Raw genomic sequence first — 15,852 nt, forward strand, 5'->3', positions numbered from 1 at the left:
CCACTCTCTGTACCAGGGGAAATATCCCTCAGGGTAGTACAGCTAGCAACTGTTCTTTTTCTATCAAATATAAAGGAGGAAGTGAAAAGGGAAAAAAACCCCAGCCAACCCCACAGTATTACATCTCATTGGTGTCAGTTCACGGTTTGGCAGCTCGTCTCACTCCAGGTGCCAGGTGTTTGCTTTCTGGTGTGGTGGAGGGGTTGTTTAGTTAGTGCTTGCAGGTGCCTCCTGATACTTTATATAGCTGGAGTTCAAAATGCAGAAAGTTCTTAGGTTGTTTTTCCCCCATGCCTTCTTTCTTCCATGCAGGTCTTGAAGGCAGGGAACTTCTCCCTGCAACCCGGGATGCTACTCTTCTCTCCACCAGCTTTTCGGTGCAAAATATGCAGAAAAATGTAAGAACAGTAAGGGCCAAGTTGGAGGTATGGCTTTGAGACTTCGCTTTTTGTTGCTTCTAAGAGAATAACAAGTGGCAGGCCTTCCCTCCTCCCTTTCTCATCTCCACAATACAGACTGGAGACATCCCATATCCTTAAGGACCCCCACAGACACAGCTCTATTGGCAGATCACAGCTCAGGCTCACTGCTGGTCCCTCACTCGGGTGTATGGAGGGGGGGAGCTTTTATCCAGACTGCAATCTGGTAGTCCTTGCAGTTTAGTTGGTTACCCCAAGTGTGTCCCAAGGGAGTTACTCCTGTTTCAGGTAGTACTTTCAGATTCACAGTTGGCTAGGCCATCCGCAAGACTGATGCACTGGAGAGTTGAAACCTCACAGTGGGTGATGTGAGTGAAAGGTTTGGCTTTTCACACTTGCCCAGAGTGATTGAAGAGTAGGAGAATGGAAGAAGAGGGGGCAGATGGCTGCCACAGCAGGGCTGGCAGGGGAAGTGTCTGAGTGCTGTAAGAAGGCAAAGTAAATGTTCTCATCAACAGAACCAGCTGTGCTGGAGTTTGTGAGGCCACTTATTTTCAAAGCAAACTTCAGCTGACCTAAGTTTGCATTCATAAGAGTCTTTGTGGCTGGTCAAAGTGCCACTAGTGTTTAGTATGAATAAATGTGTACAAGATGTGCTAGCAGCGCTGTTTCAGCCTGAACTCTGAAAAGCTGCGGTTTTAACTATACATTTATTAGATTAATCTGATACTGACAGGTGGCCCTGGGTAGCTGGCAGACAAGAAGGCTGAATGGTGCACTACTGATTTATGCATTGTCTCTGAGATTTCCAGTCTCTGACTGAAAATACCATCAGGTGACCGTTCAGAGAAACAATGGAGCAGAATCTCTCTAATTTTACATTTCTTTATTTCAGCTTCAAACTTTTCGTTTAATCTTTTTTTCCATACACACTACCCACCCCTACTCTTGTTCACTAGTCATAAGAATTCCTTGTATAGCTCTTTTCTTCATGTAATGGAGACTTCTTGGATGAAATGTGTGTGGGGAGAAGAGGAGAAACAATGAAGAAAGAAGAGTGGGAATCTAGCTGTTTATGGCGGCAAAGAGGTGCATAATGAATTTTCAGGCTGCAGAGATTTCATGTCTTACATAAAAGTTTCTGAGACATGAAGAATTGTGTTATAGTTTTATAGGATGGAGTTTTTTTGTTCATTTGTGGGTTTTGGTTTTTGTTTTTTTTTTCTGTGTGGCAAGTCATGGGCCACTTCTTCCATTTTCCTAGGCTCTGGTCCAGAACACATTTCAGTATGTGGCAGGGAAGTTGGTAGGGCTACTGACAGGTTAAGAAATCTCCTGAAACAAATCTCAGTCTTCCTGATGTGATCAGAGTTTAAGGGTCTTATCTGAACATTACTGAAGTAGGTGGGACTGTTTCCAGTGGTTTTTGTAGGCTTTGGATTATACCCTCTAAGACAGGCCTTGCAGTTTAGCTGGTAAGTCCAGGTAAATCACAGCTAACCAGGCAATTAGCAAGACTAATGCTTTCATAGTGCTTTCAGGAAAGGGTTTGATGATAATGTATGTGTTCGTCATTGGAATGACTGATCTGAGGTTACAGAAATTGGGGAACTGTTGTTCTACATCTAGTTTGAATTCTGTGGCCTCAGGGAGTTGTACCAGTGAGGAAGAAATCCAAGCAGAGGAGATTTGCTTCTTCACTTGCACTTTTCAGCCTTTCTTCAGGCTTACATTAGCAGTAGTCTTTTTCTTATGTTTGATATCATCTACTAAATCCCAGGTTGTTTGTTCATGAAGCTATTAGTTAGTGTTGTCACCTGAATATTTTCAAGTGATGTGACTAGGAGGCTCATTGACAGGATGCTACATGAAGTCAAACAGATTCTGTTCATAGGTAGCATATTAACTGATCACTGCAGAAGGGAGATTTATTGTCTAATGTTGCATTTTAGTTCCAGTTTTTTACAGGTGAGTCATTTTAGGTGTTTAAGGAGCCATGAGGTGCTGAAGTCAGACAAAGCTGAGTATTAAGAGGGCACACATACACAGTACTTGTGTCTAAACCAGCTGGATTTCAAAGAAAAAAGTACTTTCTCATAATTAAACAACTGCATCCCATGAAGTCAATTGTCATGTAATAAAAGTTTCCAAAAGGAGGATTTATCAGATGGTATAATGGTGTCTGCTTCTTGATTAAGGATGACTCTGATTATGGTTGACAGGATCTGCATAGTGTCTTGTACAGAAAGGAGATCTTCCTGTAGGCTCTATCTTTCAAACATTACTTAAGAGTTTTGCCAGTGTCTCTCCAACTCACACCTTTCAAGGTATGTACAGTCTACAGGTCTTAGTCTTTTCTACTTAAAATGAGTGAGTGATGTTAATGAGAGTTTGAAGTTGGAAATGAGAAACCCTTCATTCTGTAATAAAATATTTAACTTACTCATTTTGTTTAAAATTACCATTAACTTGGGTTTTACAGATGCTGATAGATCTGTGTAGAAAGGAAGGTTGTGGGGAGCAGGCTGTGCTGTAGTAAGAAGAGACCAGCTTACATATATCCTCATTTTGGAGGCTGCCCCAGAGAGATTGTGACTGCTCTCTCCTCCAGTTACTATCTATACTATAAAGCGCATTTTCAGGGAAATTGTGTCTTTGCAAAAGATGCAGAAAGCGGCTAGTGCAGCAAGAGCTGCCAAGGTCTTGTGGTAGTTCAGATCAAAATTCTGGTCCTGCAATTTCTGCGTCCTTGTGGCAGCAGAACTGCAAGCAGCAGCTGAGAGCTTTCAGAGAAGTTAGTGCTTTCCTGTTTTACTCTTGGTGGTAAAAGAAAGTAGAATTTGCTACAGTTTAAAAAAAATCAGACAGTAAAACTGAATGGTCGTCTTTGTGGGAAGAAACATGTTAGACCTTTCCATCTAGTGCTAGGATAGCATGTAAGTAGTCCAGCTTATCCAGCATTTGTATTTAAGGTTGCATGATTGAAGGGAGCCTGAAGGGAACTATAAAATAAGATAGTGCCCTTGATTGATCTTAAACATCTGAAAAGAGTTTGGGTGGCAAAACCCAAACCTTTCTCAAAACTCTGCACCAAGGTCTGCTAATCTGACCTTCTGCATCGTCCTTTTTGAGTGTTCACTGGGATCACTGAAAGCCCTTGTGTGAATGGCTCTCAGATCACTTACAGGTAAGCTTAATGGCACGTTTTATTGAAGCGAGTAGAGAGAAATGCCTGTAAGTCTCAACCTACCTCTTTTGCAGCTGGAAGAAGGAGAACACTTTGCTAAAATGGTGATAGACCTGGGTGAGGATGCTGGAGAGTCCCTAGCAAAGGGTTACCTGGCACTGGGCCTGACATACAGCCTTCAAGCTACTGATGGTGAGTTACCTCGTTTGTCAAGTGTGTTGTATGGAGAGCATTTGTTCAAAGTCTTCAGTGCAACCAATGGAAATCTATCAGAAAATCTGCTTTCAGTGCTGACTAGACATGAAAAACAATCGGATTGCAAGATAAATGGGAACTGTTCACTTGCTCAGAGAACTGTCTTCTGTGGTAATAAAAGTGAAGTTTTTAGGTAAAGGAAGAAATGCAGGTCATTACTTAGGGGGTGATAATCTGAGTGTAGCTGACAATGCTTGGTGTGCTTTACTTGAATATTTGTAATACATTTCTTTCACTTATTTACACAAGAAGAAGTCAAACTTTCCATCTATTTTCATATTTTTGTCACCCACTCATAAATCAGAAAGAAATACAATCCAAGAACTGGAGTCAGAAATGCCTCACTGCAGTTCCTGGCGTGATACTGAGTCCCCACAGAGATTCAACCTCTCTGTGATGTCTTTTATTTTTTCTACTTAGAAGTAAACAAGATAAAAATACCTACCTCACTGGTGTGGATGCTGACTAGAAACAGACCACTGAATCTAAGAAGTATTTTATTTCAATGCTGCTTACTTGGATCTTGAATGAGTGGCCAAGGGGCTCCTGCAGATTTGGTGCTTTGTAGTCAGAAGGGCTTGAAGTATTTGGGAGAGTTCTAGCTCTGACCTTCATCAAGCTCACAGGTGGGAACAGTCTTTGCTTATTCTGTGACTTCTAACACAGGTAGGAGGCCTTCTAACACAGTTTCTTTGAATAATGGCTGAGCTTGTGTGTTTTCCTAATCATTTTGGCAGTCCTGCCCTCATGCAAGCAATGGCTTTTCTGTTGGGTAGGTTTCATATAAACAAACCAACTTCTTCCAGCAAAGAATCAAAGCTAAAATTACTTTATTATGTTGTCATGGACTATGCTGGCCTTGCAACTTACACCAGAATTCTGCAAGGCATGTGTATGAGAAAGTGTTTTTGTGCTCTTCAGTAGCACAAGTTGGTGTAGTTTTTCAGCCAGCCACGTCTGATCAGCTGTTCTGAGAACTGCTTTTCATCCTGGAGGCTAACAGGCACCGCAGCTCTCTCCAGTTCTCCATTTCTCTGTCTCAGAATAGTTCTCCCTAGAAAGTTCATGTCAAAAAGTATGTCCTTCCTAGCCTGAACTTTCTCTTATATATATATTTTAAGTCCACTAGGAATAGAGTTCTGCTTAACAGCCTAGTTTTTAAGGGCATTTTGCCTAGATGTTGTTTAAACTGTTCTAAAGCTATACAAGACCCCAGAGACTATTTTGAGAGATAGGTTTTCTGTTAGCCCCTTAAAATCTCTTTGTTAACATCAGTATGAAAAGAAGGTGGTTTCTAAAGAATGTAGTTGGAGACGCATATGCTGTACTCTGGCTCTAAAAATATTTTGGTGCAGCAAATATGAGTTGGAAACTTTTTCTGGATGTCTCTTCAGTTTTCAAGAGATTAGTTCAATATTGTGTCCTTTTTTATGTAAAACAAACAGTCTTCACAACAACTGCCTTGGATTGTTTTCAGATTAGCCTCTGATTGATGTTTTGGAACAGCGGAATGTATCTGCCTTCTCATTGCATCTCTAGCCTTGAAGGCAATAGGGCAAGTCACTCAGTTATTTGAGGGAAATAGGAAGAGTGTATTTCCATCTTTCAGATTATATTTTAATAAAATGGATTAAGTCCTTCAAAAGTGTACATGTGATGGTCATGAATATGGAACTGTGTTTTACTGGAAAATGTCAAATTTGCACTAGAAAGACATTTTTCATTAGCATTGTTAAAAAATAGCATATGACAGTGAGGAAGCAAAGCTAGAACATGCTGAAAGACAGCAGTTCCGTGATGTAATCCTGCCTCATGTTGTCAATCTTGTATTTATACCAGTTCTTACTGACATATGCAGACAAGTCAAACATCTGTGTGTACGTATATGTGATTCCAATAACTTTCCAGTTGAGGTGACTTTCAGTCAATCAGTATTTTCAATGGTAGCTAAGTGTTTCAGAAACATTTGACCAATTGCCTTCTAAAGCTTACAGCCTTCCGTCCAAGTTAGGCTTTCTTATTTAATATAACCTTTTAGTGATTATTTCTCCTCCTGTGTGACAAAGGCACTGAGGAGTTGTATAAAGCCTTTTCTTTGTGGTTTGCAAAAAGCTCCTGGAGGAAGTAAGACTTCTTGAAACTTATGCTGGATAGCTTCCTTATTCTTAATGTCTAATTACATGTTTCTTGAAATAAGTCTCATTGAAGTAGCTGAAAGATGTGTCCTCAGGGGAAGTCATTGCCACTTTTGCCTCAGTCTTAGAAGCCCAAGCCTCCTGTTTGTAGTTATTGTCCATTTTCTGCAGATAAGTTTCCAGTGGGTCAATGTCAAAAGCAAACTGCTCCTCTTCCTCCCGTAGTTCCAGTTTTGACATAAGCTGCATTGTCAACTTTTCCTCCCTTAGGTCTGGTGAAGAATTCACTGAAGGCAGGGAAAGGTGAGATGAATTTAACAAAGGCTAAAGAGGAAAGACTAGGTTGAGAATTGTATCGTGAAATACAAGTGCTCTTCTTATCTCACATCACCACCACACAAACTGTGAAATCATTTTAGATTTAACAGTCCCTCATTCTTTTTTCTGAGATGAGTGTTCTGTATGTCTGTTTTCATTTAAAATTTTGGTAGAAGGCCATGGATCAGGGACTTGAATTGGAAACTCATCCTATCAGTCTTTGTGGATTTTACTAACAGTCAGTGTACTCCATTTGTTCGCTAAGAAGTGAATAAATTATTAGTGAACAAACTTAGAATCTTTGCTTTTGGAAATACCAGTGCATGCAATCTTTAATTATAATTCTGGGTGCTAAAACTGTATGTTGTGCCATATTAGATGTCTTAACACAAGGGAATAGTTTCTGAAACTCGGTGATATTTGCAAAAGGGTGTGTGCATGTCAGTGTTTTAGTTTGGATCAGAAGTGTATTTTTGAAGTCCATTTATCTGTCATCCCCACTTCTTAAGTTGTGATTCACATAAAGGAGCACTTTCACACATTACAAATTGAATTCTTTCCCACAAAACAAATGTATTACATAAACAGACCTGACTGTGCTTCAGCTGCTAATGGGTGCTCAATCCATTGGACAAGATAAGATCTAGATTCCTCTCTCCCTGTTTGTAGTGTTGATTCTGATCCTTGGCACTGTGTTTCATTCCATGCATTCACTACTCCTGATGTGCTTTAACTGCTTTTGCTAAGACAGAACTTGTCCTCCTTTGTTTTCAAATGTGACTTCAGAGCTTTGTATTTACATACCAAAATATTGCTGAAGAACCTGTTGCATTTTAGAAAGGCTGAAGCCCCTTTAAAAACCCAGAGTGCTTCAGAAAATAAATCTTGGGCTGCTCAAGTGACATTTGCAAAAGTACTGTGTCTTACAGGTTTCAGAAACTCCCCTGTGCCACTCTCCCATTGGTCAGACTGCTTTTCCAGCTTTTAATCTAAGTAATAAGTCATATTTTGTTTCAGTTGATGGAACTGCAGCAGCCATGCTTGCAGGAGGTAAAGTTGGGTAGGGACCGAAGAATTCTTTGGTGTCATCAACCTGGGAGAATGGAACATAAATTTTAGGAGTTTAATCAGACCTACCAGATTCTGTTTCCTTAGTGCAAGCTTTTCTTTGTCTGAAGTGAGAGCTTTTCAGTGATATAAGTGGGTTGCAGATTTCTTTGAATAATTCAGGGTAGGGCATCAGCAACATCTTTGGGCAACCTATTCCAGAGTCTTGCCACCCTCCTAGTAAAGAATTTCTTCCTGTATATAATCTAAATCTTTCCTCTTCTAGCTTAAAACTAAACCTCTTGTCCTATCACTATAGGCCCTGCTAAAAAGGGGCCTATAAAGAGTTAAAAGGGGTTAAAAACCCCTTAAGTATTAAAAGGTAGCAGTAAGGCTTCCTTTGACCCTTCTCTTCTTCAGGCTGAAAAACCCCAACTCTCTCAGCTTTTCTGTATAGGAGAGGTCTTCCAGCCCTCTAACCATTTTCATGGCCCTGTTTTGGATTTGTTCCAATGGAACCATGTCTTGTGTTGTGGATGCCACAGCTGCACACAGCACTCCAGGTGGGGGTCTCAGATAGCAGAGCAGATCACCTCCCTTGACCTGATGGCCAAGCTTCTTTTTATGCATCTCTCCCCAGGTCACTTTCCACTGTTGGGGTTTTTTTTCCCCTCATTTATCTCCCTTAGTGGTAAAGGTCCTGTAAATGCATAGTTAACTTGCAGCATCAGTGCTCAGTATTGTCAAACACAAGTTTCAGTGTGTTCATCCGTGTCAGACACAAAGCTAGAGATGGACAACCAGATTTCCAGCTTCATGGTAGCTGAAGATGCAGTCCATATTGTGGGAGGTGAGAGTCACATGCTGTTTCCCAGTAATGCAGAGGCAAAGCTGACTAGCTGTAATCACTTCATTTCCATAATATATTTTGTGTTCTTTCTGACTGCAAGCTGAACATTAGTCAAATGTCTAAACAGGTGGAAGCTAGAAGTTGTAGCATTTCCATTTGGTGTTTAATTTGAGGGACAAATAGTAACATTTCTTTCAGTCTTTCTTATTGTGTGACATCTTCAGAATTGCTCTGTAACTTAAATGAAGAATCTTGTAGTTTTCCTGAGAAACAGAATGTCAGATTTTTTTCTGTAGGGATGTTTATAGGTATGATCAAATCCTTTCCAGTGTCTCAGGTATTTTTGTTTACATCAATCTTGGTTCTTCTTTTTGTAAATTTTTTTCCTTTGTTACCTTTTCCCAGTATTTTGCAGTAGACGGACTGAAGGGCTGTTGAGAGCGATGTATTTTTAATAAATGCTGCATTTTGCATGAAAGTCCATGTGTTTAAATTTAATCTTTAAAATACACATTTTGGGATTAGTTTTTAATGCATAGAGTAGGTTTTGTGGCCTAAGCAAAGTTTGATCTTTATGATTAGGAAATCCTGAAGCTTGCTGTTCCCCCCAAATGAACCTGGTGTTTTGAAGAACTGTTGGAAGATGTAGGAATAAAAAAAGTCTGATCACTATAGCTGCTGCAGCAAATAATTTACTTTCAAAATTTCACTTGCTGACATATTGCAGAATCCAAAGAAACTGGTTACCTTTGCAGGTCTTGCAGAAGAACTCATCTCTTTCTTCTTAATAGCTTTTAAGAATACTTAAATTTTGCTGGGTTTGTTGCATTATTATATACTACTTAGTAACTTTCTATTTTGGAGCATACACTGACTTGATGTATCAAATCAGATATATTCATGGGTGGTGTTTGCTGATAGATTAACTACTCATCACTTCCATGTGCTGTTGATCAATAGCTCTCAATTTGAGGATAGGCAGAACAAGAAGCAACTGCTATACAAAATCTGTAAACATAAGAACCAGAACAAGACAGCTAGTGCATTTCTAAAAACCATCACTGGGTTTCCAGATATTTTGGATCTCAGAAGGCCATGTTCCTCTAAGCTCTTCCTCTGTTCCTGTTGATCTTGATGATGATATCTTACGATACCCAGGTATAACAAGAGCTTGAGTCTTCTCTTCTTTTTCTGGTTTTAGGTAGGAATTAATTTATACATTCATAAGTGAGCATACTGGGCAGGATCCATTGGTCAAGTAGTTAGAAGCATGGAAGGAGGGCATTAGTGGCTAATGCCACATCTAAAGTAACCTAGATGTCTGTTGTGGTCTCAGAGATGGTGGTGTTTTGTGACAGAGCTGTAAGTTTGGCTGCTGGTGTTCCCTGTTCAACGTGCAGCACCCTCCTATGTGGCAGTGGTGGTGGGGGTGGTCTGTATCTGAGTCAGAATGTGCTGCAGGTTACTGCTTTTAGCATTTGCACCAGCCTGGCTGAGGGCCTGTTACCTTCTTGGTATCTAGTTAGTGGATGGCCCCTTCTCCCAGCCCCCTTCAGTGGCATATGTAAATAAAAAATGCTTCAGTATTTCAAACGAAGGACTTAAAACATCTTTAATAAAAATGAAGAGAATTCATGTCGAAATGATCACATGCAGATTTCCGCAGTGTTTACACTCCCAGTTTGAAATACTCTATACGTCTATTTATTTAATCTGAAACATTGAATTAACTCTTAAATTGTGTTGTATCTTGTCCTACAGCTAGTCTGAAGGGCACTCAGGATGAATTAAACAAGAAAGCACTTCAGACTTTGGAGAGGTGAGTAGGAATCTTGCAGATGCTTGTATTGTGTATTTTTTGCATGAATTCAGAAAAATTGTTCTTTTTATGTTTCTTTTTCCTCTGTGTAAGGCTTCCTTGCTGGAAAGTTTGAAAACAGTTCATTAGATTTCAGCAGTAGTCTGTCAAAACCATTTTTGTGATGGCTAAATGCAGTGATTATTTGATTGAATATCCAAGGTAAGAGTACTGCTCTGCCACCTTACAGAAATAACCTTAGCCCCAAATTAGCTGCAGTGAGATCTACAGTGCTGGGAGATGCAGCTTCCTCACATCATGCCAGCTGGCAAACGTGGAAAGCTAATTTTGTCTCAATTCCTGTGTGAAGCAGGCTTAAAATCCTATTTCCGTCATGGTGGGAAAGTGCCTTTGCCATCAGGGTGTAGGCAGCTGTGGGGTGACCTGGCACCACTGCACCTAGGGGAGAGGATAATTGCTGTCCTAATGAGTGTTTATGTGAGCTGTTGTTGGAAGAAGAGGGTACAAAACATGCACCACTCACCTCTCCTTCATCCCTGTATTTTGTGGGGGGAACAGATACAATGGCTCCACCCTGGAAGCAACTGTGAATTATGCTCTTGTGCAGCTACACTTGAGACCTCAAGTACAACTGCTTGAGTTAATACTCTTTTTTGTCCATTCTGTGGGGTAGAGAGGTGAGGTGTGAGCTTCCTGACTCTGTTATGATTAAGTTACACCACCCAAAATACACTGGGTGGTGTTCAGGCAGTTATTTACACTTGTACAATTATATTTACAATTTACAACCTACTGTAAATGTAGATGCCTACAGACTACAAATGGCAACTAAATGGAAGCTTGTATGGTCTATGTCTTGGGCTGAAATATCTAATTGTGAGTGAGTTGTGGTCATAATTACAGAAGTGAAGAAAATTTGAGATCTCTGGTATCCCAAGGTACAGGTTTAGCAAGTTGAACAAAATTAATGGATCTCAGCTGTTTTGCTGATGCTGAACAAGGAGCCTAACATGTTTGTCTTAAAACTGGTTTTGTAGTGAGTGCAAGAGCTGAAACCACAGATACAATTCTGGATATTTACTTTATGGAAATCTGAGAGAGAATTTTTAAAAGCCATTTGTTCATTCACTGTTTGGATCAGGAGTGTACTTTTAAGTTCAGCAAGTTTCTGGACTCCAGCGTAGTACGTTAACTAGTGACAAATTTTAAGGAACTGTGGTGCTGCACTGCTTTTAAACTTTTTTTTTTTTAATCCTTTGACCTTTCCCATTGGCTTTGGCTTGTTTCATGGTAGCTTAACTCTAGCTAGGAGGCAGACAAGCTTCTAGCCAAACATTAGTTACTCAAACTGCAGCCAACAGGAATGTGACAGTGAGCTGATTACTAGTGTTTTTCTAAATGCCTAAGTTTGGTTTCTTACCTTTTTTTACCTTCCTTGTTTTTCACCTCCTTTTGAAGAACATGTATGATCTCTCAGGCCATGGTTTGGCCTGCAGTCATCTTTGTAAGGGGCCTTTTCAGCTGGAAGATTGCATCAAATGTTTTCTAATTCCTTCTGAGGAAAATAAGCAGTAAAGTGACAATTCTTTGTTTCTTTCCAAAAGCACCATTAATCTCATCTGCTATATTCTTGTGAACTTTCCCATGTTATTTATTGCTGGAGAGGCTACTGAAGGTTTTGCAAGAGACGTTTTGTAAAGAGGTGGCTCACCCTGTCTAACACCTTAGGACAAAGCTGGGTTCTAACTTGTGAAGTTTTGTTGTTGCTTGCAATTTTTGGGGGTTTTTTTTGTTTGTTTGTTTCGTTGGGGTTTTGTGGCTGTTTGGGTATTTTTTTTTTTTTGTTTCTTGAAGTGGAAGGAGAAATTAGTGACTTGCCTGTACTGATTGCACCTTGATGTCTTTGGCATTGCTTCAGAACATGAGTGCCACCTTGACTTCTAAAGTTACAGGACACATTCAGTCCGTAGTAAATTAATTTGTTCTAGAGACACTAGTTATAAAAATCAGCTTCAACATACTCTTGCTCACAGGCCAAGATGGCGTTTGAAAAGTGACTGCCATTAAAATGGTGTGTGGTTTGTTCCCTGAAGTAATTCTTTTATTGTTATTTGTTTATTATTAGCAAATCAATAGTTTTGGCATGGGTTTTAGCCACCAGTGTTGTCAGCCTGTCATTTCTCCCTCATAAGGACATTAATTGTACTCACTTTGGGCCTGGCAATGCAGGTGCAGGTTTCCCTGGTGTCCTGGAACGCAGCCCAGAAAGAGGTCAGGAATGTTAATTGGCTATGAGGGACCTTCCTCTTCCCCATTTCTCCCATGTGAAATGACTTCCCTGTGCTGCAGAGCTATGAGTGAGCTCTGTGAGTCAGAAGGGGAGAATCCACTGGTTCCTGGACTGGGCTGCCAGATGGCATGAGCTGGTGCCCCACCTTTCCTCCTAGGTTGGGTTCCTCAAGACACTACTGCATCATTGCCTTGGTTAATGGCTTCTCCACAGGCTACCAAATTCAGGCTGCAATTTCGTGCCTGGCATAGTCTGAGAGGGGACAGTTCTGCCCAGGTTGTCCATCCCTTGTTGCCTGCTTTGCACAAGACTTCGTTGAGGGCCTGCAAATATGGTTCTGGAGACACTGCAGCCTTCACTAGCCAGGGCTTCCCTTCACTGCAGTGCCCGCTGCCTGCTATGGACTGGAAGGTAATATCTCAGAGCCCAGGCTTGAGAAGTAAGGGCCTTGGGTTTGGTCCAGGCGCAGTTCCTGTCATCAAATCATTCCTCCCTCAGTGTCCCTTTCCAAATTAGGAGTCTACTGTCAAAAGTTAAACTAGAAGCTGCAGGGTAGAGAATGTGTTGTGTGTTTGAGCACCAGGTTGTCACAGGCTCCGCATCTTTGGTCCTGTACATGCTCAGAGTGACTACTTTTTTCAGTGCTAACCTAACCCTCTCTTAATGTTTGAAAAGTGGCAGTATAGGAACAAGTTAGACAGCTATATCCATCACCTAAATTACTTAAAATAATGCTTTGATGGGTTTGTTATGAGCTCAGAGCTACTTTTTCCATATTAGTTATCCAAGTTCCAAAATATTAGGTGGCATTTAATAAAGGAGCATGTAAGTTGTATAACATCCTGGCAGCTGTGTTTCTCATACTTGTTCCTGGGATTCTGGCTTAGCCAGGCCAGCACTGTTCTGCTTTTTGTCTAGTTTCAGTGTGCTCCCCCATTACTGGACTAGTTTTCTGTGGGGGAAGACTGGGTTTTGTTCTGTGCTTTTGTGACTCATGGTGAAGGAGTTCTGCAAAGTGCAATCTAACAGTCACTTTTCTTTTTGTATTGTGTTGTCGTCCTTAAAGAGCACGTGACTTGGCCCCCGATGATCACCAAATCATCCTCTACCTGTCACTGCAGCTGGCTCTTGTCAGACAGGTATGTGAAATAATTGGAAATCACGGAGTCATGGGAAGGTGGAAGGACAGCCCAGTTGAACAAGACCCAGGCTCGCTAAACAGGGTCCCTTCCTTCCTGCATTGTAACCGGTAACAAGCAATCAGAATATGTTTATGTAAAATATTTTTTCTTACTCCAAAACTAATAATTCTGTAGCACGTGGAATGGCCTTCCCTAGCGAGTGGGTTCAGCTCTAAGCCCCGAGCAGTCTTGGAGCACCCATGTGTGTGTGGGATGAGCGAGGTGTGTTTATTCCTGTTCCCCGGGTGTCACGCTGTGTCCTGCTCCAGAGGCTCTCCCGTTACTGCCCCACTCCGTCTCATGCCAGATCGCGCTCCCCGCGCTGGGATTGCTTTATTCCATACTTGGGCACGTTTGACGTTCGGCTTTGACGAGTGTTGGAGCTCTGCAGCGAGTGGGATTAGTTGGCATTTGAATGCTGCTGCAGGTGTTAACTCATAAAAATGAAGCTGATCAGAAAATGCTCTGCATTGCCTTTCAGAAAAAAACCCCAAACCACTTGCGCTGTGCTTTATTTTTCTGCCCCTTTTTCTTAAAATTGGGGTGTTTTATTTCTCTCTCCTTTCTGTTTCAAAGCTTAAATCTTTATTGGAGCGGCTTTTGTTTTTTAAATACCTCTCTAGCTAGATTTGAAATTTCATCATTGGAGTTTCTTTCTTTGGCAGGCCTTCTGTTGCTGCAGTTTTCTCTCCTTAGTCTCCACTGCAGAGTTGAACAGTTGGGTCTTTCTTACTTTCCTGAGCTAATTAGGGGAGCTGTGTGTTCATTAGGTTAAACTAATTGTTCCAAGAGAGCACCCTCTTGATAATGTCACTTTTGTAACCCTTTCGTAATGAGAGCAGTGTGCTGTGAGCCTGCAATAAGAAAGGATAATTAAAATGGCTTATTTAACTTTCTCATCTGCCTGCTGGCTGCTTTATGATGCAGTTTGCTCAGGGTCTTTCATTAAAAAACACCCAGCTACCCTTCTTTCTCTCATAGCTTTTGCCTCATAGGGAGACTGTCTGATCTGCTGCCTCTTCTGCTTCTTGCCATGAGTAAAAACATTACAGCTTTTCAGCTGCTATCCTGAAAAATAAAATCAAGATTTTTGTGGTCATTGGTTTTGTTTTCATGGTTACTGGCATTTTAAGTCATTACCCTTTCTTTTTCTCTGGTTGTAGCCTGTCTTTCCAGTGTTGTTTCATCTGTCTTATTTCTTCATTTCCCTTCTCTCCTGTTCTTTCCATTCAGTCTCTTGTCCCCATGCTCACTTTCCTCTTTGTCTAGTTCACCTGTGTGTTCTCATCCTTGATGTTCTACCAGTCGCCTCTGCTCCCACAGCTGTATGATCTCAGTGTATTATGTAGTGTCAGCCTGACCCCTGCAATGGTGCTCCTGCTCTTCTCCCATCAAGTGACATATAAATCTTTAACGCATGCTTGGACAGAGAGGAGATACCTGAGACATCTTTATTTTTAGACTGCTGTAAAATATCCTACTCTTCTTTTGCCAGTTTACTTAATGATAAACATTTGGTAATGCATTTTTAATATCCTTAATTATTTAAAGTATCTAATATATTCTCTTTCTGATTAACTGGAAGATAAATGATACCTTTTTTGATAGATTGCATTAACTATTGAACATCATAGTTAGGGCTTTCATCAGGCAATGCTATAATACTGATAAATCAGGCCTTTTCTACATAGTAGGTTACAATATAATACCTGAATGTTTTTCTCAGCAAATAGGCCTTTTTGTTTCCATGGTCAGAGTCGATAAATGAGGTAACTGTACCCAGCACTGAAAAATATAGGTATCAGCTTGCATAGATAAGAGAGTGTTTTCATGGAACAAAGCAAGAGAGGCAGCTGACCAGTGGAGTGCCAAGCAAAGCTGGAGCAATTCATCTTCCTTGGAAGGTTGTAAAATATTTCCAATGGCACTTGTCTCTGTCACCACTGGGCAAGGGAAAGGGGAAATGGAAAAACATAAGCATCCCTCTGACTTGAGATGAGGATGTGACAAGAAGAGGAATGGTTATAAAAGGCTCATGCAGGGTTGGCAGTTGAAACCACCAGCAACCAAGATAAAAAACACCGATGATGAGCTTTATGTGTGCGCCTGTGTCTTAAAGACCACGGGAGTCACTGGGAAGACTTGGAGGGTCTGCAATAGCCCCAGAGTGTTTTAGTGCATTTTTCAGCCAAATACAGAGTACAAGAACCTGTTCTGTAAGGAGGGTCTCAGTCTGGTTCCCCCCCCCGAGTTGCAGTGCCAGGAGGCCAAGGTCAGTATCTGCTGCAGTGAAAATCTCCACCTGCAGCGCCTGGCTGGCAGCCGGGCGGGCGCAGCGACCAAAGAGGCCT

The 15,852-nt window shown here is 41.1% G+C and overlaps 1 protein-coding gene across 5 annotated transcripts in view; it reads left to right on the plus strand.

Moving 5' to 3' along the window:
* TTC7A (tetratricopeptide repeat domain 7A) overlaps window positions 1–15,852 on the plus strand; it is a 170,624-nt gene that overhangs the window by 57,786 nt on the left and 96,986 nt on the right. For all 5 annotated transcript variants that reach the window (XM_017744795.1, XM_008641720.2, XM_017744796.1 and 2 more), the window contains 3 exons: window positions 3,681–3,798; window positions 9,973–10,030; window positions 13,387–13,459. In XM_017744795.1, coding sequence (XP_017600284.1) covers window positions 3,681–3,798; window positions 9,973–10,030; window positions 13,387–13,459 — 249 coding nt within the window. The remainder of the gene's footprint in view (window positions 1–3,680; window positions 3,799–9,972; window positions 10,031–13,386; window positions 13,460–15,852) is intronic.

Source organism: Corvus brachyrhynchos, unplaced genomic scaffold, assembly GCF_000691975.1.
Source record: "Corvus brachyrhynchos isolate BGI_N302 unplaced genomic scaffold, ASM69197v1 scaffold258, whole genome shotgun sequence".
Lineage (NCBI taxonomy): Eukaryota > Metazoa > Chordata > Aves > Passeriformes > Corvidae > Corvus > Corvus brachyrhynchos.